The sequence below is a fragment of the Dendrobates tinctorius genome, unplaced genomic scaffold, assembly GCF_039654945.1.
Source record: "Dendrobates tinctorius isolate UK_male_01 unplaced genomic scaffold, ASM3965494v1 ptg000051l, whole genome shotgun sequence".
NCBI classification, from domain to species: domain Eukaryota; kingdom Metazoa; phylum Chordata; class Amphibia; order Anura; family Dendrobatidae; genus Dendrobates; species Dendrobates tinctorius.
The window spans coordinates 25,662,501-25,686,745 of record NW_027361719.1 but is presented as its reverse complement, the minus strand read 5'-3'; the positions used below and the strand labels follow the sequence as shown (position 1 = coordinate 25,686,745).

General features: G+C 47.4%; 1 protein-coding gene across 1 annotated transcript in view; it reads right to left on the bottom strand.

Annotated features, from left to right (window-relative positions):
- Positions 1-24,245, bottom strand: part of LOC141091341 (retinol dehydrogenase 7-like) — a 227,040-nt gene that overhangs the window by 71,470 nt on the left and 131,325 nt on the right. The window contains exon 3 of the mRNA XM_073576874.1: positions 750-1,008. Within this exon, the coding sequence (XP_073432975.1) occupies positions 750-1,008 (259 nt within the window). The remainder of the gene's footprint in view (positions 1-749; positions 1,009-24,245) is intronic.

Sequence of the window (24,245 nt, the reverse complement as noted above, 5' to 3'; positions counted from 1 at the left end):
TGAGCTGGCTAGGGCTTTTTTAGCCCATTTTTTTTCCTCTATGTGTCTATAAGACACACCCATTACAAACCCCATAGTGATGTTGAAAAAAATACACAGCAAGAATAAAGTCCTTTAATTGAAATAAACACACACCAGCCACATTTTCCCATTTATAACTGTAAAAAAGAAAGATAAAAAAAAATTCCTCACCGATTCAGCGATAATCCATTTGTCCCACGAAGAAGTCCAGCACTGCTACATCTGGATTACATGGTTGAGCAGTGGCATGATGTGACTGCTCTGCCGTGAATCCAGGACACACTGAGCTGAGCTTGGGGCGCAGCTTCAGTGACAAGCTGTAACATCATAGAGGCTACCGCCATTCTCATGCTCAGTTCAGTGTGAGCCGGCTGATGAACTGTGGTAACCTTCATGACATCACTGCTAGCACCGTGAGAAAATTGTCGTTCAGCTCATCGACTACTTACAATGAGCTGTCTGTGGGAACCACAGCTTCAGTGCCCTCTAGTCGAGCTTGCATTTACCTGCATTGCAGCGGCATGACAATTTCATAATAAAACATTCATGGCTGCAATAAAGTTAGTGTTGGATTCATGCTACCCATGGTTCTGGAACAATGACTATTCTGACAAGTTTTATTAATAGTGGAATAAGTGGAATAAATATGAGTGAAACCAGATTAAAATGCTAGATTATACACTTGCTGAATATGTAGGTAATGAACAGTACTCAGTAATACTGCTTACCGGAGATTGTCTGAGAAGGCTTCCACTCCATATTTCGATATGCAATATCCTCCACCACAGAGACTTATTCTTCCAGCAACACTTGCGATATTAACAACACGACCTCGGGCTCTTCGAATCATGGGCAACATTTTGAGTGTCACATCAATAAGTCCTAGAATATTCACATCTAAAATTTTGGCAAAATCATCTTTAGTCAGCCATTCGTTGGGCGCAACAGCGACGGCAGTGCCAGCATTATTGACCAGACCCCAGAGTCCTGTAAATTGTACATAAAGAAATATAATGGGAAAAAATTAAATCTCTTTTGCATAAGAGAAGTAATATTATGTGATAAGCATTTTATCATAAGCTGTAAACTTGTCAACATGGTCTCAAGCCCTTGGAATTAGAGATGAGCAACTTTTCCTTTTTTCGCGTCGAGTCGGGTTTCATGAAACCCGACATTCTAAAAAGTCGGGTCGAACGAAATAACGAAATCGGCCGACTATAGGGAAAAGTCGGGGTTCGACTGAAACACGAAACCCAATGCAAGTCAATGGGGAAGCAAAGTCGGCAGGGAAAGGAGGACAATAAACACACTTACAGTGCCCATTTCAATGCCAACGACATCAATTTTTATTACTTAAGCTTGGTAACCTTTAATTTACTTTATAATAATACTAGCTGAAGAGCCCGGTGCTGCCCGGGCATACTAACTAACTGTGGTTAGTTATAACAAATTATAATTATCCTCCATCCCATAGTCCCGTGCCCATATACCCATCACACATCCTCCATCCCATAGGCCCGTGCCCATATACCCATCACACATCCTCCATCCCATAGACCCATGCCCATATACCCATCATACATATCCGCCATCCCATAGTCCCATGCCCATATACCCATCATACATATCCTCCATCCCATAGTCCAGTGCCCATATACCCATCAGACATGATCCATCCCATAGTCCCGTGCCCATATACCGGTCATACATATCGTCCATCCCATAGCCCCATGCCCATATACCCGTCATACATATCCTCCATCCTATAGTCCAGTGCCCATATACCCATCACACATCCTCCATCCCATAGTCCCATGCCCATATACCCATCATACAGATCCTCCATCCCATAGTCCCATGCCCATATACCCATCACACTTCCTCCATCCCATAGTCGAGTGCCCATATACCAATCATGCATATCCGCCATCCCATAGTCCAGTGCCCATATACCCATCACACATCCTCCATTCGATAGTCAACCATTATGACATCATAATGAGCGGCGGGGCTTGCAACCTATGATGACATCAGTGTCGGCATGGCTACCATTGTGACATCATAATGAGGGGCGGGGCTTGATACGCACACACTTTTTCCCCAGTATGTAGATAGGGGCAAAATTGTTTGGTGAATTGGAACACGCTGTGTTAAAATTTCGCCTCACAACATAGCTTAGGACGCTCTCGGGGTCCGGACGTGTGACTGTGCCAAATTTTGTGGCTGTAGCTGCGACGGTGCGGATGCCTATCCCGGACATACACACATAGATACATACATAAATACACACTTTGAGCTTTATATATTAGATTTACACATTGAAAACTGGGGGTTATTTGGCTAAAGTTGTGGGTGGGTAGGGCTGGCGCCAGGTTTTCGTGTGCCCTGGGCCAAGGAGTGTCAGTGCGCCCTTTTAACACATACCACAATTCATAATGCTCCGATATGGCGCAGAAATATAGGTATAGTGCAATGAAAAATACTTCACTGCTTACATGACATGACTGATATCTATTTTAAATTCTACAATAGCTCAAAAACCAGACAATATATTACTCCATACAGTATTATGGCCACCACCTAGTTCGCCATGCAGAATAATGAGCCCAATATATTTCTCCATACAGAATAATTGGTCCCATATAATGATCCATACAGTATATGATGAGCTCCACATAATGCTACAGTATATGTTGGTCCCCATGGACGATGCTCCAGTGTGTTATGGGCCCAAATTATGCTCCATATATAATGGGCCCCATTTCTAATGCTCCAGTGTATAATGGGCCCCGTAAATGCAGCTCCAGTGTCTGATGTCCCCCATTTGGAATGCTCCAGTATATGATGATGGGTCAAATGGATAATGCTCCAGTCTATGATGGGCCCCATATATCATTCTCCAGTGTATATTGCTCTCCAAAAAAATGCTCTCAACATTTAAAAAAATTAAATACCTCTCCTCGCTGGGCACTGCTCTAGTCTGGACTCCTCATCATTGCCATTTTAAAGCTCTCTGCACTTGTACTGTTTCGGTATACAGACGTGATGTCATCGTGCTCTGTAACCTGAATGTCACTGTCAGGAAAGGCAGAAGATGTCACGGCGGTGGAGCAGGGAGAGGTAAGTATTGCAAGTGCTGTGACCCTGAGCAAGCATGGGGGACCCACTCGTGGGTGACGGCACTGGCACAGGACCCCTCATAGTACGACGGTATGTCTGACGGCGAGTGGGCCCTCCCACCGGCAGAGACACTTTTGCATACTATGAGGGGCCCTGTGCCACTGCTGTCGCCCACGAGTAGGACCCCACCACCTGCTCAGGGAGCCAGCACTTTCATCTGCTCCTTCCTCTGTGTCACCATGTAAGGTGGTATAGTATGCGGGAAGGGGCACCTGAGTTTCATCAGTGTCACATTCTGGCTCTGTAGAGGGCGAGGGGAACGTAGTGCTGCGGGTCAATGTACCAGCAGAATCATCTAGCAGTGGCTGTGCATCAGTGCACTCCATCTCCAATTCATGTTGGATTGGGGAATTCAGAATTTCACTTGATAACACAGGCATAGCCTGTGAAAAGAGCTCCATGGAGTAATCTGAAGTGTGGGCTGCCGCATCCTTCACTTTTAGTGGGGATGAAGGAGACAAGGAAAGGGGTGGTTCCTGACCAGAAGCCTGCACTGACGACTCAGTACTTGCATTTTTTTAAACTTCAGAAGAGGAGGCGATAGAGCTGGAGGCTTTTTCGGCAATGTAAGGCAAAACCAGTTCCTGACGCTCTGGCTTTAAAAGCAGTTTACCTACTCCCAGAAAATGGAGCCTTAAAGGCCTTCTTGTGCCAGCTGATGACGCAGGCTCAACACCTCCTGCCTTAGCTGCTATTGTGCTTTTGCCAATACCAGCAGATGCACCACCACCACCATCAGAACCAGCTGGCCTCCCCACACCCACGTCCGCGGCCTCTTCCACCATACGTAATAATTTTTGTGAAAATGGACTAAAAATTCCAGCAGATATATGGTACTGTTTCAGAAGCGGACAACTCTATACAGTCTAGGGATAATTGTAATTCTCCGTATATATTTCATGAGTCAGACACAGATGGTCACAGGCTCAGTATGGATTAGACAATAATATAAAAATTTGCAAAAGGGTACAGTATCACTAGATACAAGGTTAATATAGTATAGTTTAAACATACTGACTCTCCGTATACATTTTAGGAGGCAAACACAGATGCTCTCAGGCCCAGTGTGGATCCAACAGCAATAGAGAAAGTTAAGAAAGGGTACTATGGCGCCCCTGAGGGTACGGTCGCAACAGAGGTACTGCACCTCATCCAAAGGTGTGGTATCCCACCCTCAGGTAAGGCGGGATCACCACTCAGGACTCCTAACCCTGCACTCAACACACACACATGTTAGTCAGTGCTTTCTGGGTGTACCTGGCGGGAGGATGGCCTCATCCCAGACTGACTAGGAAAGGGTGTTGGGAGTTAGTGTGGATGGTAGGTACAGTGGGAGGAGCTTAGGTAGTGGAGTGATTGTGGGCATCCAATCAGAGAGAGCAAGCTGACAGTTGATGGGTGGAGCTAGTCTGAGTTAAATTGATCTTTCTAAAGAGTTGTCAGTCGGTAACAGGACAGAGTAAGAGCAGGATTGCTGTGAGAGGGCTGAGGGTCAGAGAAGAGAGAAAAATCTTGTCCAAGCTCCTAGACTGGAAGGAAGGGGTCCTTGGAGCACGGGAAGTGCAATAAGCCACCTGTGAAGCCCGTTTCTGGAGAAGGAAGGACCAGGCCTCATTGGGGAAGGTGGCTCCTAAAGGTAGTGGAGAAATACAGGGCTCAGCTAGAAAGACGGAGGCTGAGGTAACTTTAAGTGCCTCAGTCGCAGCCGCATTCAATACTCAAAAAGGCAGCAGTTGGAATAAAGGACCCAGGAGCCTGACCCATGTTGCCCGGTGTAATCCGTGGCTGCCGGCTTGGGACACTGTTTGCGAAGGCCCACAGCAGGAAGGAAGGGAGAGGTCAGTGTAGAGACACAACCTAGAAAGGATACACAAAGAGGAGTCTTGGTGTTCCTGATCTACCTTTGAGTTTGCCGGACCCCTCCCTCGGATGACACAGTACCAATTGGGTCATCGTGTGCACAAAACTTTTGAGGAAAAACTCAGAAACTGCACCCAACTGGTGGCTTTTACAACTCGCCTGCTACACATACTACACTCACCATCACCATCAACGGCTCACAAACACCATCTCAACTGCCCTGGGATACAGCTCTGCCCGTGGAGACCTTCATCATCTTGTCTGCTTTAACACCGGCACAGAGGATCTGCATTGCTGCGTCGGCTACCCTAGTTGAGTACCACAGGTGGCGTCATGATCCCCCTTTTCCAAATTAATTATCATACCATCTTCCCCCTCATCTGAACTGTCATATTCTTTATTTGACACCCAGGGCCACAGACCGGATCCCAATCACCACCATGACATACTTCCCCCTTAAAAGAGCCTGAAAGGCCCGGTACTGAGTAACCCCCGGCCCTGCGTGGCGTTTCATTTTAACACCAGATAACAGGGATATATTGTATAGTTTCAACATTATAAATCTACGTATATATTTGAGGAGACAGACACAGATGCTGTCATGGCCAGTATGGATTCGACAACAAACTAAAGAGAAGAAAAAGGGTACAGTATCACCAGATCAAAGGTATATATAGTATGGTTTCAACATTCAAAATCTCCGTATTTATTTCAGGAGGCAGACACAGACGCTCTGAGGCCCAGTATGGATTACACAACAATATAAAAAGCAGTAGAAGGGGAATGGATCCCAAGCATACTGCTGTATACAGTGTTGGGGTCATTTGGCGATCTACATATATATTTCAAGAGTAACACACAGCCTCTCACAGGCTCAGTATGGATCACACCATAATATAAAAAGAAGATCCGCAAGAAATAATCACACATGTGTGCCAATGTTCCAGGTGTCAATGATGTACTTTGAGTGGTGGGTGGAGGATGAATTTCGGGCACAATGGGTGCTGGATCAACAAATACAAGGTATATATAGTCTACTTAAAATACAACAAAATTTCTGTTATGTATTTCAGGAGGCAGACACATATGATCACACGCTCAGTATGGATTTGACAATAATGTAACAAGTTGAAAAAGGGTACAGTATGACCAGATACAAGGTATATATAGTATAGTTTAAACATTCTAAATCTCCGTAGACATTTCATGAGGCAGACACAGATGCTCTCAGTCCCAGTATGCGTTAGCCAAGAATATAAAAAGTATAAAAAGGTTACTTTATCACCAGATGCAAGGTACATATAGTATTGTTTAAACATTATAAATCTCCCTATTTTTTTCAGGAGGCAGACACAGGGTCAGTATGGATTACACAATATAAAAAGCAGTAAAAGGGTAATGGATCAGAAGCGTACAGCTGCATACAGTGTTGGGGTAATTGTAAATCTCAGTAGATATTTCCAGAGTCAGAAACAGACTCTCACTGGCCCAGTATGGATTAGACCACTATATAAAAAGCAGTAAATGGGTAAGGTATCACAAGCGTACAGCTGTATACAGTGTTGGGTTAATCTTAAATCTACAAATATATTTCTGGAGTTACAGACAGACGTTCACAGGCTCAGTATGGATTACACAAGAATATAAAAACTTGAAAAAAAGTAATGTTTTACAATCGGTCAGCTGCATACAGTGTTGGTGTCATTTTAAATCTTACATTTTACTAGAGTAAGACACAACCTCTCACAGGCTCAGTATGGATTACACCTGATTATAAAAATGAGAAAAAGGGAAATGTATTCGAAATGTACACCAGTGTACAGTGTTGGAGTACTTTGAAATCTTCGTTTATATTTCAGTGTCAGTCTGCCAGTCCAGACTCTCCACTAGAGGAAGGTAGATGGATAAAAGTACAGACATAAAGTTGAGTGATTTTAGATGTTTTTGAATTTGTAATCACGGGAAAACCTCCCAGTAGAATTCGCAGAGGCGATACTGACTCTCAATAACTTTAACTGTGGATACAGCAGTTGCATTGATCCCATCACCGTAACTCGTCTCCATCAAATTGTGATCACAGGGAGAGCTGTAGACATGGTCCTCACTGCCTATCATGATCTGTCTGGTCACTTTGGAGTGCAAAACACACAAGCGACAGGCCGTAGGGTATTCTATTGGATTGCCATAACAGGACACATTGAAAAATGGTGGCAGGAATGTCACACGTCTGTGACTATGAAAAATGTGAAAGGTGATCATAAAGCACTATTGCATCCGATTGGGAGTTGATGTCCATTACAAATGGTAGCCATTGGTAATCTGAAGGTAGAGGCCAGCAGGACAGGACATAGCTACATCTTAACCATCATCGATTGGTACACCAAATTTGTAGTGGCCGTCCCTGTGGCGGATTTAACTGGCAGACTACACAGCGGTAGAGCAGGGAGAGGTAAGTATTGCAAGTGCTGTGTCCCTGAGCAAGCAGGGGGTACCCACTCGTGGGTGCCGGTACTGGCACAGGGCCCCTCATAGTACGCCAGTGTGTCTGACGGCGAGTGGGCCCCCCCACCGTCAGAGACACTTTATTGTACTATGAGAGGCCCTGTGCCAGAGCCGTCGCCCAAGGGTTGGGCCACACACCTGTTCAGGGCAACAGCACTTGCCCGTGTGCGGCAGGTGTTGACCTTGGGCCTGGGGTGGGGGGGCAGCCCATTTCGGGTGGTTTAAAAAATGGCATATGTTGATGTGTAGGTTGGACTTTCAGCTGCTGCAAATGGAGGAATTGGAAAAGTCAGAGTAAGAGGTGGACAAAAGCGAGCTTTTTTTCTGGCAACCTATGTGTTATCAGGGGAGGGTGGGACATAATCTTTTGAAACCCATGCATGGTTCATTTTAATGAAGGTTAGATCATCAACATTTTGGGTCGACAGACGAGTCCTTTTTTATGTCAGGATTGATCAGGCTGCACTGAAGACTCTTTCAGATAGCACACTACCAGCAGGGCAAGAGAGCTCCTCTAAGGCAGATTGTGCCAATTCAGGCCATGTGTCCAGTTTTGAGGCCCAATAATCAAAGGAGAATGACCTGTGAGGGAGAACCTCGATATGGGAGGAGAAGTAGTTTGTAACCATAGTTGACAACTGCTGTCTCCTGTCACTTGCAATCAATTTTGTATTAGCTGTCGTGTGCGCGGGACTTGAGAAATTAGAACACAACATGGTCAGGAAACCCCTGTCTCCAACGTCAGTTCGGCTGTGTGCACCACGAACACCTCTTCCATTTTGCCCACTACGGCTCGTGGGAAAACAAGCTCCGCTGCTGTTTGCTGGGAATGCCTCAAACAACCTGTTTACCAGAGTTGCTTGTTTGTTAGCCAATATTAGCTCTAGGTTCTCCTGTGGCATGATGTTGTGTAATTTGCCTTTATAGCGTGGATCGAGGATGCTGGCCAACCAGTAGTCGTCATCCCTCATCATTTTGGCAATGCGGGGGTCCCTTTTTAGGATCCGCAAGGCATAGTCACACATGTGGGCCAATGTTCCAGGTATCAATGCTGCACTGCCAGTGGTGGGTGGAGGAGCACTATCTGGCAAATCCACATCCCTCCAGTCACGCACAAATCCTGTACCTGTCCTTGGCATGCCCACATGTTCTCTTGCCCCCTGAGAAGCATCCTCCTCCCCAAAATAATCATCCCCCTCATCCTCCTCCTCATCTTCCTCCACCTCGCCCACGACAGTTCCCTGAACAGACAATGGCTGACTGTCATCAAGGTTTCCCTCCTCCTCCTCCTCTTCCTGTTGCTCCTCAGCTGCAGACGCCTGATCCTTGATGTGAATCAAAGTTTGCATGAGCAGACGCATAAGTGGTATGCTCATGCTTAGAATCATAGAATCATAGAATCATGATGGTGTCGTCTGCGCTTACCAGCCGTGTGCATTCCTCAAAACACTGAAGGATTTTACAGAGGTCTTTCAGCTTTGACTACTGCACACCCGACAATTCCATGTCTGCCCTCAGACTGCCTGCCCGTGTATCCTCCCACAAATGCATTACAGCCTGCCTCTGTTCGCACAGCCTCTCAACCATGTGCATGGTGGAGTTCCATCTTGCAGCAACGTCTATGATTAGGTGGTGCATGGGGAGGTTGAGTGATCGCTGCAGCTTCTGCATACGACTGGAGAGGACGTTTGAGCGACGGATGTGCGCGCACAGTCTTCTCACCTTATGAAGCAGGGCCGTTAACTCCGGATAATTATTTAGGAAGCACTGCACCACCAGGTTCAAAGTGTGAGCAAAGCAAGGTATGTGTGTGAGTTTTGAAAGGGCTATGGCTGCCACAAAATTCCACCCATTATCACTGACTACCTTGCCTGGCTCAAGATGTAGACTGCCCAGTCCTGACTCAGTTTGTCGATGCAAATACTCAGCCAGTACCTCCGTGGTGTGTCTACTGTCACCCAAAGACATTTTTAAAACGGCCTGCTGCCATTTACCACTAGCTGTTTGATAGTGGGACACCTCGTGTGCAACACTGACAGATGTGGATGGAGTGCTCTTGTGACTGCGCTCTGTCGACAAGCTTTTGCTTCTGGAGGAGGAGGGTCGAACGCCTACACCCAACTGTTTCCTATACCATGGGCTAGGCAGCACTCTTCCACCGCCGCTGTCCCCTGTGGAGCCTGCATCCATCATATTAATCCAGTGCGCAGTGATGGACACGTAACGGCCCTGGCCATGCCTACTGGTCCATGCATCTGTTGTGAGGTGCACCTTTGCACTCACTGATTGTTTTAGTGCATGGACCATGCGGTCTTTCACATGTCGGTGGAGGGCAGGGATGGCTTTTCGAGAAAAGGAGCGGCAACTGGGTAGGTCTTAGCGTGGGACAGCGTAGGCCATGAGCTCTCGGAAAGCTTTGCTTTCTACCAAACGGAAGGGCATCATCTCTAATGAGATCAGTTTGGTAATGTAGGCGTTCAAAGCCAGTGTACGCGGATGAGTACTTTCTTGTCCTACTCAGAGTGTCTGGTAGGGTGAGCTGGACTTGAGAGCTGCATATAGGGGAACTAGCATTGGACATGATGGACTGAGAAGGGGTTGGTGATGGTGAGGGTGTTGATGGCCTAGATTCAGTGTTTCCTCACAAAAATATTGTGTTTGCGTGACTGGTTTGGCCTAGCGACGACACCTCAACATTTCTTGATGGTGGTGTGCTTAGCGGTGGCCTTACAGCGGGGGAAGTGATGGAGCGTTGCTGGCTAACTTGAGTCGGAGCAGGTGCACATGTGCTACCTGAGCTTTTGTAGTCCGTCCACGCTTGCAAGTGCATGTTGGTTAAATGTCTAAGCATGCAACTGGTATTCAAATTTCTTAGATTTTTCCCTCTGCTAAAGGTCCTTCGGCACTTCTTACAGATAACCTTTGCGTCATCAGTAGGATTTTGTTCAAAAAAGTGCCACACTGCACTCTTCCTACTATGGTACAAATTTTCAGGGCTTGCACGCTGTGCTAATTTTACCGTCTGGCTAAGCTGTCCTGTAACTTTTAGTTTTCTTGCCAAGTTTTTTGACAGCTACAGGCCTGCCGGATAACCGCTGCTGCGATGACGATGCCTGCTGCGGATCCTTCTCCTATTCTGACCTATTGTCACCAGCACCCTCTTCCCCCAATGGATGCCAATCCGGGTCAACTGGGTCATCCATGACCTCGTCTTCAATGTCATCTGCACCTTCCTCTGTACCTTCCTCTGTGTCACCGTGTAAGGTGGTATAGTATGCGGGAAGGGGCACCTGAGTTTCATCAGGGTCTGATTCGGGCTCAGTAGACTGCGAGGGCAATGTAGTGCTGTGGGTGAATGTACCAGCAGATTCGTCTAGCAGTGGCTGTGCATCAGTGCACTCCATGTCAGGTTCATCTTGGACTGGGGAATTCAGGATTTGACTTCATAACCCAGGAATGATATGTGAAAAGAGCTCCATGGAGTAATCTGAAGTGTGTGCTGCAGCATCCTTCACTTTTGTTGTGGGTGAAGAACACAACGAAAGGTATTGTTCCTGACCAGAGGCCTGCACTGACGACTCTGTGCTTGCAGTTTTTGTAACTTCAGAAGAGGAGGCAATAGAGCTGGAGGCTGTTTCGGCAATGTAAGCCAAAACCTGTTCCTGATGCTCTGGCTTTAAAAGCAGTTTACCTACTCCCAGAAAGGGAACTTTAAAGGCCTTCTTGTGCCAGACAATGATGCAGGCTCAGCACCTCCTGCCTTAGCTGCTATTGTGCTTTTGCCAGAACCAGCCGATGCACCACCACCATCATTACCAGCTGCGCCCCCCCGCCCATGTCTGCGTCCTCTTCCACCAGACTTCCTCATATTTGGGAAAATGTACCAAAAATACCAGCAGAGAAATGGTACTGTATGAGTAGCGTACAGCTGTGTAAGGTGTATGTAAGAAGTGAAATCTCCGTATATATTTTGTGAGTCACAGACGCTCACCCAGTATGTATTTCACCGTAATCCAACAAGCAGATATATATGGTACTGTATCAGAGGTGTACAGCTGTATACGTTGTTGGTGAAACTGTTAATCTCCGTATATGTATTTACGGAATGGCACACACACGCTGACTCTGTGTAGATGTGACCGTAAAAAGAACACAAGATATCCGATACTGTTTGACAATCGGACTGCTCAATATGGTGTATAAAGAAATGGAAATGTCCGTATATGTATTTATGGAGTGTCACACACACGCTGACTCTGTGTAGATGTGACAGTAATAAGAACACCAGATATCTGATACTTTTTGACAATCGGACTGCTCAATACAGTGTATAAAGAAATGGAAATGTCCGTATATGTATTCATGGAGTGTCACACACACACGCTGACTCTGTGTAGATGTGACAGTAATAAGAACACCAAATATCCGATACTGTTTGACAATCGGACTGCTCAATATGGTGTATAAAGAAATGGAAATGTCCGTATATGTATTTATGGAGTGTCACACACACACGCTGACTCTGTGTAGATGTGACTGTAATAAGAACACCAGATATCCGATACTGTTTGACAATCGGACTGCTCAATACGGTGTGTAAAGAAATGGAAATGTCCGTATATGTATTTATGGAGTGTCACACACACACACGCTGACTCTGTGTAGATGTGACTGTAATAAGAACACCAGATATCCGATACTGTTTGACAATCAGACTGCTCAATACGGTGTATAAAGAAATGGAAATGTCCGTATATGTATTTATGGAGTGTCACACATGTTACGGTTGCTGTTACGGGGAAGCTAGAGAACAACCTGGAAGTGGACCCTCTGGGTCACGGCACAAGAGCCCCCGAGGGCGAGCAGCCCAGGTGATGACCACCCCCTATACAGGGAGTGTTGGGGGCAGGCCCATGGAGGGTAGAACCGTGACGGCTGGAACCAAAGGGGCGACTGGGTCAGCTAGGAGAGGATACACAGATATGCCGGACAGCTATGGAGCTTGAACCTGTGGAGGAGGGACAGCGAGGTGGGCTCAGAGGGTGGCTCAGACGAGAGGCTGTAACAGAGGAAACAATGGATGAGGCAGGATAGGGAGACACGGTAGGAGGCAAGCTGACAGAGGGACACACACAGTAGAGCAACCAGGGCAGAGAGGATAGAGGCTGACAAAGAGAGAGCACTGGAGGCGCAGACACAAGGGGGCCAGAGTCAGAGTGAACGCTGCAGGAGACAGAGTCACCGAAGTTGACAGTCAGGCACCTTACCTGACAAAGCCCAAATCCTAAATAGCCGGTGGGCGCCGCCATGTTGGGGGCGGCGCCGACCACGTCATACTGCCCAGGAGGCAGAGCGCCGGGATGTCCGGAGTGCGCGGGTGCCCGACGCCGGGGAACCCGGAAGCCGGGCGCGGGGACGCGCCGGGACCCGAGGACGTGCCGGGAGGAGCGCGCCGAAGTCGGGATCCTAACAGTACCCCCCCTCTTACTCCCCTCCCTCCCCAGGTTGAAGAGAAATCGCTTCATAATAAGAGGGGCATTAATATTCTCCCGGGGTTCCCAAGATCTCTCTTCCGGACCGAAACCCTTCCAATCAACCAAAAATAACGTTTTTCCTTTAACTGTCTTCATGGCCAAAATGTCCTGCACTTCAAAAATGTTATCAGAACTACAAGGTTGGGAAGGTAGAGCTGAGGTCGAGTGAAAATGATTAAATACTGCAGGCTTGAGGAGGGATACATGGAAGGAATTGGGAATTTTTAGAGAGAGGGGCAACTTTAGCTTATAGGCTACGTCGTTGATACGACTCAGAATCTCGAAGGGACCAATGTACCGTGGACCTAACTTATAGGAAGGAATTTTTAACCTGATATGCCGAGAGGATAACCAAACCCTATCTCCAGGTTTGTACGGAGGAACGTCTAAGCACTTTTTGTCGGCATGCCTCTTCATCTGGAGGCTGGTAGAGTTGAGCGACTTTTGGTTTTTTAGGGTCGAGTTTCGTTTCGTGAAACCCGACTTTTCCAAAAGTCGGGTCGAGCAAGATCGGCCGACTATAGGGAAAAGTCGGGGTCGTCCCGAAACCCGAAACCCAATGTAAGTCAATGGGGAATAAAAGTCGGCAGTGAGAGGAGGACAGGAAACACACCCACATTGCCTATTTGAATGCCAAAAGCATCAATTCTTCTTAGGCTACTTTCACACATCAGGTTTTCGGTGTCAGGCGCGATCCGGCGTCGTGCCGGAGCGCCGGATCCGGCAAATATTTCGTAAAACCGGATGTGACGGATCCGTTTTTCTGCCGGATCCGTCTTGTTCTTCACAGACAAAACCGGATACGTCTCATCCGGTTCATCCGGTTTTTGTTCCGTTTTTCAACGGATTACGCCGGATCCGGTTTTTAAAATCGCCCCTTGTGGCCTTCCGAACGGGATTGGCTACTGAAAAACTATATATAGCATGTTCCTACAGCCCTTCTTTGACAGGTTGGAGAGGAGAAAGTGCAGGTTGGAGAGAAGAGCAAGTTACTGGCGAAGATGGATGTTGTGATTGGAAATATTTTGAAGAATTTGGCGGATTTTACAGCGGAGGCGAATCGTTTGAGGGTGATTGTTCTGGAGAAGGAGAGAGCGAGACAGCAACGCATCAGGCATCGTAGACGACGTTTGTGGATCCACCCCATCACAGCCAAGAGAATGACGCGTGGGGTCTATTCTTCACTCTGCATGGACCTTAGACGAAACCCGGAGAAATTTTTTGGATACGTTAGGATGAAAATGGAGAATTTTGATTACTTGGTGGAGCGCATTGCACACCTCATAAGAAAAGCGGACACCTATTGCCGCTTCTCCGTTTCACCCGCAGAGCGTCTGATGGTGACTTTAAGGTAAGCCATATTTATTGGATGTGCTCGCATCAGAGCACACTTTCACTGCAATCTTGTTGGTGGTAGTTTGTATCTCCAGGTGAGTTTTGGTATGTAATGCTGTGATTTTAAACTAATTGATTGTTTTTTAATTCCCCACAGATTTCTTGCAACTGGAGAATCCCTTTCGTCACTGCATTTCCAGTACAGACTCGGGATTTCCACCATATCTGGAATAGTGAAGTACACATGCCGTGCACTGTGGGACTCCTTAGCTGAAGAGTTTTTACCAGAGCCCACAACAGAGAGGTGGATTGAAATTTCAGAAAAGTTTCAACAGATATGTCAGTTTCCCAACTGCTTGGGCGCTGTGGACGGGAAACATATCCGCATTGTAAAGCCAGCCGGATCGGGATCGGAATATTTCAATTACAAGAAATATTTTTCCATTGTCCTCATGGCCATCGCTGACGCGGAATACAAATTTATTGCTGTTGATATTGGGGCCTATGGCCGCTCCAATGACTCTCAAGGTTTCAAACTGTCTGCCATGGGGCGTAAACTGTATGGAAACACCTTCCAGTTCCCACCCCCTAGACCGCTGCCGCAAACATCTGGTCCACCTATGCCATTTGTCTGTGTAGGGGATGAAGCCTTTCAGCTGTCAGAACACCTTTTGAAACCGTACTCTAGCAGAGGATTGTCAAGAACAAAATGCATTTTTAATTACCGCCTCACAAGAGCAAGAAGAATGGTTGAATGTACCTTTGGTATTCTGACAGCCAAATGGCGGGTCCTATTGACTGCGATCAACCTCAAGACAGAAACTGTGGACGAGGTGATCAAAGCTTGCGTGGTACTCCACAATTTTGTTATCTGCAAGGAACCCATTTCCATTGAGGACACCTCTGAAGAAACCACCTTGCAAGATTACCATGACATTACCACTAGAAGTTCTGTGACTGTTTCAGTAATGAGGGACAATTTTGCACTATACTTTGTCACCTCAAGGCAGAGTACACTGGCAGGATGACCGAGTGTGAAAGATTTGTGCCCTTAACCAAACTTGTGTACCAACAGTATATACCTTTGCCAACCAAAGTTGGCTATCTTGTCATGGTCTTACTATTTTTACCTTTAGGCCACAGGTGTGTACCTGGTTGTGTTTTATGCAAAGTATTTCACCTTTTAACAAAAGTTGTGTACATTGTTAGGAAATCACCAACAATAAACACAACTTTTTAGGTGAAATACTTTGCTTCAAACACAACCAGGAACACAACTGTGGCAAAAAGCTAAAATTTACACACAGTTATATACCTGGTTTTGAATACCTTTTGACCTTTGAAATTATTTAACCTTTTTTTGTAAACATATTTCGCCGCAGAAAGAAATGACAGACAACCATTGTAAAAGTAATTTAACTTTTATTTAAAATTTTTTTTTTTTGTAAAACTTTTTGAATAAATGTTTGAAAACAAACAAATGGCCATTTTTATTAAAAAAAAACATTACAACTCGGTGTAGTGTGGGGTGGAAATACTGCTGGAGGGGCTGCGGGACACTTCGACACTGGGAGTGTGGAGAGAGGACTGGGATCGTGGTGGGGAAGGAACAGTTAGAGGTGAAGGTGTGGAAAAAGCTACAGAATGGGTGGACATGTGGGAGGCAGAAGAGGTGGTGGGCGGTGGAGTGGAGGGTTGGGCAGGGACTGTAGGAGCAGATGATGTTGATGGCAAGTTGTATGGGGAAGGAGTTTGGTACGGGGCAGGTTGCTGGAAGTGGGGAGATGTCTGGTACTGGGGAGTTTGCTGGTACTGTGGAGTTTGCAGGTACTGGGGAGGTTGCTGGTACTGGGGAGGTTGCTGGTACTGGGGAGGTTGCTGGTACTGGGGAGGTTGCTGGTGCTGGGGAGGTTGCTGGGGAGGTGGATGGTATGTAATAGGAGGGGGAGGATGGAAAGTGGCTGGAGGGGGTGCAGGTGGAGGAACTACTGTGGTGGGAGGAGGAGGTTGGGAGGTAACTTGCTGGAGAGCACCGTGGCATGAATGCATTACATGCATCTGCTGGGTAGGAGAGAGCGTTTCCATGCGCTCCACAACAGACCTGAAAAAGGTGTGGTTTGGCGAAGATCTTGCTTCTGAATGCATGGTTTGCAGAAGTGTCTTCACCTCCAGAATGCTGGAGTTGATCTGCTGAAAGCCTGCGGAGATTTGCTCTGACAAGACTTTTAGACAGTTCTGGAAAGATGCATTCAGATGCAAGAACTCTGGCGCATAAGTCTTTTCCTGACCCCTCTGCCGCTGCCGCCCAGTACCCGCAGGTGTACTAGAGGTGGCAGGGGCAGAAGGGTGGGGTAAAGGGAAAGCGATCTCCTCACCAGCAGCTTCATGTAATGTAGGCGGCCACGATGCTCCTGTGCTGGTGGATGGGACAGATGGGTCAAATGTGTGGGAAGGCTGGGAAGGTGCAGATGTACCGGGGCGGTCGAAGTGTCCCTCGGTGCCGGTCTCCTCAGGGATCGCCTCAGAAGGGTTCAATCGTGCAGGCTCCCGAGTGCTGCTCACCGTGCTGTGGAATAAAGAGAAAAAAAACAATTAAAATAGTGACATGGTATGGCCCTGGCTGAAAAAAAAAGTTACATCTAAACATTTTTTTGTCACATGTGGTGAGTAATATTTACCTTCTGGTGACCATTGTATCCCGGAGGAACGACAGGGCTCGTGCGTACTTGTACTTGCTCCTGCGTCCTCCAGATCCACTCGGGGCCCGCATCTCTTTATTGAACTCCTTCTTGAAACGATCCCTCACAGACCGCCACCACTTCACAATTCTCTCCCCTGAAACGAGAAAGGACAAAGTGGTTAGTATACAACATCAGTGTTTCCCAAACTCCAGTCCTCATGGTCCCCAGGGGTCATGTTTTCAGGATTTCCAAAGTAAATAGAAATCCTGAACACATGATCCGTGGGGACCACGAGGACTGGAGTTCGGGAAACACTGGTTTAAATCAAGCAACCGGTACTGTATATACTTACGCTCTTTAATCTGGGCCCGAGCATCGAGGTCCTCCCAGCGGTCCACAAGGAGCGAACAGATTTCCTCCCAGAGTCGTCGGGTAACGATAAGGTCAGCATGGCGGCGGTCAGCCATATTCCATAGTGGCTCCCTTTCTCTGACGAGATCGATGAGGTGGTCCACATCGATTCCTCCATCCTCACCGTCAGAGTCGGGAGCACGCTGTGAAGGCTGTTAAAGAAAAAGACAAAAATAACATAATTAGCCTCCACAAAAGAAATGAAATAAAAAGTGCAAAAAAACAAAGCAAAAATATTTATACTTACACGCTGGTGACCGCCGCGTTGCTGTCGCCGACGACCCTGGGAGGCACTGCGAGGACCTCTTGGCCGAGCACCAGATTGGGAAGACTAGAGAAGAAAACAAAAAATGTTATGTCTTTGGATGTAGGCATTTGTTTGCTGTGTGTGGTCTGCAGAACATTGTTTTCTATGTGTTGTGTGTAGTGTGATGTTGTGTTTCTGCGTTTGATGCAAAAATCTTACCAATTGTGAGCCCACTCCAGGTGTCTGTTCACCCCTTCCTTCTTCTTCTGGGAGCTCCTCTTCATCTTGTGATTCCTGTTTTGAGATAAAAGGCAATGAATAGACATATATTACAGAGATGATGGATTTTGGAAATAAAAACTTACCGTCAAACGCTGACGATGCGAGGGAGGGCTCCCAGAAGAAGATGTGCTGTCTTCCTGCTGGCCAGACTCCATGCCTGTGGGTGGTGTTGCTGCTGCCATTGCTGCTGCTGCATCTCTTGGGCGGCTGTTGAATAAAGAGAAACAAAGGGCCAATGAATATCTTGATATTCCATGGCCCTAGTTTGGAGGAATGGGGGATTTGATAATTACCGTCTCTCATCTGCTGCTGGACTCCCCTCCCGTTGTTCAGCATGAGGCTCCAATTGGGGTGGTGGTGGTGCTGCTGCAGATGTCTCCTGCCTTCTCCTGCTCCTGGTTCTTGGCTTGGGTGGCATGTTGGGTGTGGCTGAGGGTCCCACTGTCTTGCTTTTATATATGTCTTGTGGGCAGAGCTACTGAGCATGCTCAGACCAAAAAAAAACGGATCCGGCTATCGCCGGATCAGGCGCATTGCGGCGCTCATAGGCTTTCATTGTGTGAAAAAGCCGGACACGCCGGATTCGGCGTGTCCGGCTTTTTCGTCGGAGACAAAAAACGTTACAGTAGCCGTTTTTTCCAGACGCCGGATTGCGACACATTGCCGGATCCGGCGAAAACCGGACGAAACGCATGGCCATCCGGCTCGATCCGGCTCTAATGCAAGTCAATGGGGGGCGGAACTGGATCCGGCATTGCATTTCGCCGGATCCGGTTTTTGTCAAAAGCGCCGGATCGCGCCTGACGGCGAAAACCTGATGTGTGAAAGAGGCCTTACTTAAGCTTGTCAACCTTAATTAACTTCATAATACAAGTTACACACTGAAAAATGGGGGTTATTTGGCAAAAGTTGTGGGGGGGGTAGGGCTGGCTCCAGGTTTTCATGTGCCCTGGGCGAAAGAGCGCCCCTTTAACACATACCACAACTCATCATGCTCCGATACGGCAGAGAAATAGCGGTATAGTACAATGAAAAATACTTCACTTTTTACATCTCATGACAAGGCCCATCTATTTCTCCATACAGAATCATTGGTCCCATATAATGTTTGAAACAGTATATGATGAGCTCCACATAATGCTACAGTATATGTTGGTCCCCATGGATGAAGCTCCACTGTCTTATGGGCCCAAATAATGCTCCAAACATAATGGGCCCCATTTCTAATGCTCTAGTGTATAATGGGCCCTGTAAATGCTGCTCCAGTGTCTGATGTCCACCTTTGGAATGTTCCAGTGTATGGTGGGCCCCATCTATCATTCTCCAGAGTATAGTGCTCCCCAAAAATTGCTGTCCCAACATTGAAAACAATGAAATAAGTCTCCTCGCTAGGGAATCCCTGTACTAGTCTGGACTCCTCGTCGTTCCCATCTTCCATCTCACTGCACAGTATTTCAACCTTGCAAGTGCTGTGATCCTGAGCAAGCAGGGGGGGCCCACTCGTTGGCGACGGCACTGGCACAGGTCCCCTGATAGTACGGTGGTGTGTCTGATGGCGGGTGGGCCGAACCTGCACTTTCATCTGCAGCTTCCTCTTTGTCACCGTGTAAGATGGAACTGTATATGGGAAGGGTAACCTGAGTTTCATCAGGGTCAGATTCAGGCCGTGTAGCGTGCGAGGGGAATGTAGTGGTCTGGGTCAATGTACCAGCAGATTAATCGAGCAGTGGCTGGGCATCAGTGCACTTGTGTCACCCCCAGGAGTACGGTCGCCACAGTGGCATTACCTTCCTCCTAGGGAGTGTGATGTCATGCTTGGGAGCAACGAAGGATCTCTCTAGCAGGTTAACTGACTGGGCGGCGTTATTTCCACGAGTCATGACCCTCCAAACAGCGTTCATGAAGGCAAAGTGTTTGTTTTACGTGGGCAGTATGGTTGCAAAGCTGAACCTTAAAGGAATGTCCAGAAGGGCACCACCAGGAGTGGAGCCTACGGTTTAATTCGACTCCACCTGGGAAACCTCAACCATGCCAGCTACAGAAAAGATGCACACATTGCAAGCTTAATTCCGTTAACGAACGAGACTCCGTCATGCCCCACGGTCCGAGTCCGGCTTACTAGAGGGACACGTGAGGCTCTGGCACATGAGATTGGCCAATAACTGGTGTGTCATGCCCTTACATGTCCGTGGCTGCATGTGCGCTACACTGAAAAGGCCAGCGTTTGTCGCTTACAGGTGCAGATAACCCGCTGAACAACGTTAGTGATGGGGATCTGTGATTACAATTATTAGCCGCGAACGATGATTTCCCAGTAAGTGCAGGTCAACCGCAGTTCCGGAATTAGGCCTAACGTCATTCCTGAAAAAATGAAAAACTTACGTGTGCAAACCACAGGTGCTGTAGCTTGCTTAACAGCTCACCAGCCTTTCTCAGGCCCAGTATGGATTACACGTGATTGCACAAAGGTGAGAAAGGGTACCGTATCCCCGGATAACATGTATGGATAGCATAGTGTACACATTCAATTCACATTATTAAACAACATGTATGTCAATACCTGGATAAGAATGAAGTGATTAAACAGAGTCAGCATGGGTTTGTAACTAATAAGTCATGTCAGACTAACTTAATTTCCTTCTATGACGGTATCACTGATTGGGTGGATCAAGGAAATGCTGTAGATATAGTATATCTTGACTTCAGCAAAGCATTTGACAAAGTCTCTCATACAATCCTTATTGAAAAAATGATTAAGTATGGAATGGACAAGGCAACTGTTAGGTGGATTCATAACTGGCTTAGTGATCGGACCCAAAGAGTGGTCGTAAATGGCTGCACATCCAGTTGGAAGAATGTCTCAAGTGGGGTACCACAGGGCTCTGTCCTGGGCCCTGTATTGTTCAACATCTTTATCAACGATTTAGATGAAGGAATTGAGGGTAAACTGATTAAATTTGCTGATGACACAAAGCTAGGAGGGATAGCTAATACTAGAGAAGAGAGAGAGAGGATTCAAAAAGATTTAAATAAACTGGAGAAGTGGGCAGCAACTAACAGAATGGTTTTTAACAGGGAGAAATGCAAAGTACTACATCTGGGCAATAAAAATGGAAAAAACATATATAGAATGGGAGGAATAGGGCTAAGTGACAGCACATGTGAAAAAGACTTGGGTATACTAATAGATCACAGACTGAATATGAGTCAACAGTGTGATGCAGCAGCAAAAAAGGCAAATGCAATTCTAGGATGTATTAACAGAAGCATACAGTCTAGATCACGTGAAGTCATTATTTCCCTCTACTCCTCTTTGGTCAGACCTCATCTGGAATATTGTGTCCAGTTTTGGGCACCACATTTTAAAAAAAGACATCAACAAACTGGAGCAAGTTCAGAAAAGAGCGACCAGAATGGTGACCGGTCTGCAAACCCTGTCTTATGAGGAAAGGTTGCAGGATTTGGGAATGTTTAGTTTGCAAAAGAGAAGACTGAGAGGAGACTTAATAGCTGTCTACAAATATCTAAAGGGCTGTCACATTGTAGAAGGATCAACTTTATTCTCATTTGCACAAGGAAAGACTAGGAGCAATGGGATGAAACTGAATGGGAGGAGACACAGATTAGATATTAGAAAAAACTTTTTGACAGTTAGAGTGATCAATGAGTGGAACAGGCTGCCACGAGAAGTGGTGAGTTCTCCTTCAATGGAAGTCTTCAAACAGAGGCTGGACAGACATCTGACTGGGATGATTTAGCGAATCCTGCTTTGAGCAGGGGGTTGGACCAGATGGCCCAGGAGGTCCCTTCCAACTCTACGATTCTATGATTCTATGATTCTATGATTCTATGAAAATATATGTCTATACATCAGGAGGCAGGCTCAGACGGTGTCAGGCACAGTATGGATTTGACGACCCAGACTACACAGCGGAGGAGCAGGGAGAGGTAAAGATTGCAAATGCTGGGGCCCTGCCCAAGCAAGGGGGGCCCACTCGTGGGCGTCGGTACTGGCACTGGGCCCTTCATAGTACGGCGGTGTGTCTGATGGCGGTGTGCACCACCACCGTCAGAGACACTTGATTGCACTATGAGGGACCCTGTGCCAGTGCCCGCTCCCAAGAGTCGGCCTACCCACCTGTTACCAGGGCAACGGCACTCGCATGGTGTCATGCGCTAGGTGGTGACCCCAGCCATGGGGGGGGAGGCAGCACAGTTAGGGAATTTTAGAAAGTGGCATATGTTGATGTTGGACATTCAGCTGATGCAAAAGGCGAAATAGGTCAAGTCCCAGGAAGAGGTGGACCAAAGCAAGCCATTTTTCTGTCACCCTATGTGTCATCAGGGGAAGGTGGGACAAAATCCTTGGAAACCCATGCATGGTTCATTTTAATGAAGGTTAGATCATCCACATTTTGGGTTGACAGACGGGTCCTTTTTTCTGTCAGGATTGATCCAGCTGCACTGAAGACTCTTTCCGATAGCACACTTGCAGCTGGGCAAGCGAGCTCCTGTAAGGCATATTGGGCCAATTCAGGCCAGGTGTCCAGTTTAGCGGCCCAATAGTCAAAGGGGAATGACCTGTGTGGGAGAACATCGATATGGGAGGAAAAGTAGTTTGTAACCATAGTTGACAACTGCTGTCTCATGTCACTTTCCATCGATGCAGTATTACCAGTTGTGTGAGCGGTACTTGAAAAATCAGTCCACAACATTGTCATGAAACCCCTGTCTCCAACGCCACTTCTGCTGTGTGCACCACGAACACCTCTGCCAAGCTGCCCCCGGCCCGTACGGCTCGTGTGAGAACCATCACCACTGCTGTGTGCTGGGAATGCCTCAAGCAACCGATTTACCAGAGTTGCTTGTTTATTAGCCAATATTAGGTCAAGGTTCTCCTGTGGCATGATGTTTTGTAATTTGCCTTTATAGCGTGGATCCAGGATGCTGGCCAACCAGTAGTCGTCATCGTTCATCATTTTGGCAATGCGGGGGTCCCTTTTTAGGATTTGCAAGGCATAATCTGACATGTGGGCCAATGTTCCCGGTGTCAATGATGCACTGCGAGTGCTGGTTGGAGGAGCACTTTCTGGCAAATCCACATCCCTCCAGTCACGCACAAACCCTGTACCAGACCTTGCCACACCAACATTTTCACTTGCCCCACGAGATGCATCCTCCTCCCCTAAGTAATCATCCCCATCATCATCCTCCTCCTCCTCTTCTTCCTCCACCTCATCCACGAGAGGTCCCTGAGCAGACAATGGGTGAATGTCATCAAGGATTCCCTCCTCGTCAACATTGGCTGCAGACGCCTGCTCCTTAAGGTGCGTCAAAGTTTGCATGAGCAGACGCATAAGTGGGATGCTCATGCTTAGGATGGCGTCGTCTGCGCTTACCAGCCGTGTGCATTCCTCAAAACACTGAAGGACTTTACAGAGGTCTTTCAGCTTCGACCACTGCACACCTGTCAACTCCATGTCTGCTCTCAAAGTGCCTGGCGGTGTATCCTCCCACAAATGCATTATGGCCTGCCTCTGCTCGCACAGCCACTCAACCATGTGCAGGGTGGAGTTCCACCTTGTTGCAATGTCGATAATGAGGCGGTGGTTGGGATGGTGGAGCAATCGCTGCAGCTTCTGCATACGAATGGAGTGTACAGGCGACCGGCGGATGTGCGCGCACAGTCTTCGCACCTTCTGGAGCAGGGCTGTTAACTCCGGATAATTTTTGAGGAAGCACTGCACCACCAGGTTCAAGGTGTGAGCCAAGCAAGGTATGTGGCTGAGTTTTGAAAGGGCTATGGCTGCCACAAAATTACGGCCGTTATCATTAACTACCTTGCCTGCCTCAAGATGTACACTGCCCAGCCATGACTCAGTTTGTCGCTGAAAGTACTCGGCCAGCACCTCGGCGGTGTGTCTGTCGCCCAAACACATCATCTGCAACACAGCCTGCTGACGCTTTCCACTAGCTGCTCGATAGGGGGACACCTCGTGTGCAACAGTGGCAGCTGCAGATGGAGTGCTCGTACGACTGCGCTCTGTGGATGAGCTTTCACTTCTGGAGGATGAGGAGGGTCGAACGCCTACAGCCAACTGTTTCCTATACCGTGGGCTAGGCAGCACTGTCCCACCACCGCTGTCCCCTGTGGACCCTGCATCCACCACATTAACCCAGTGCGCAGTGATG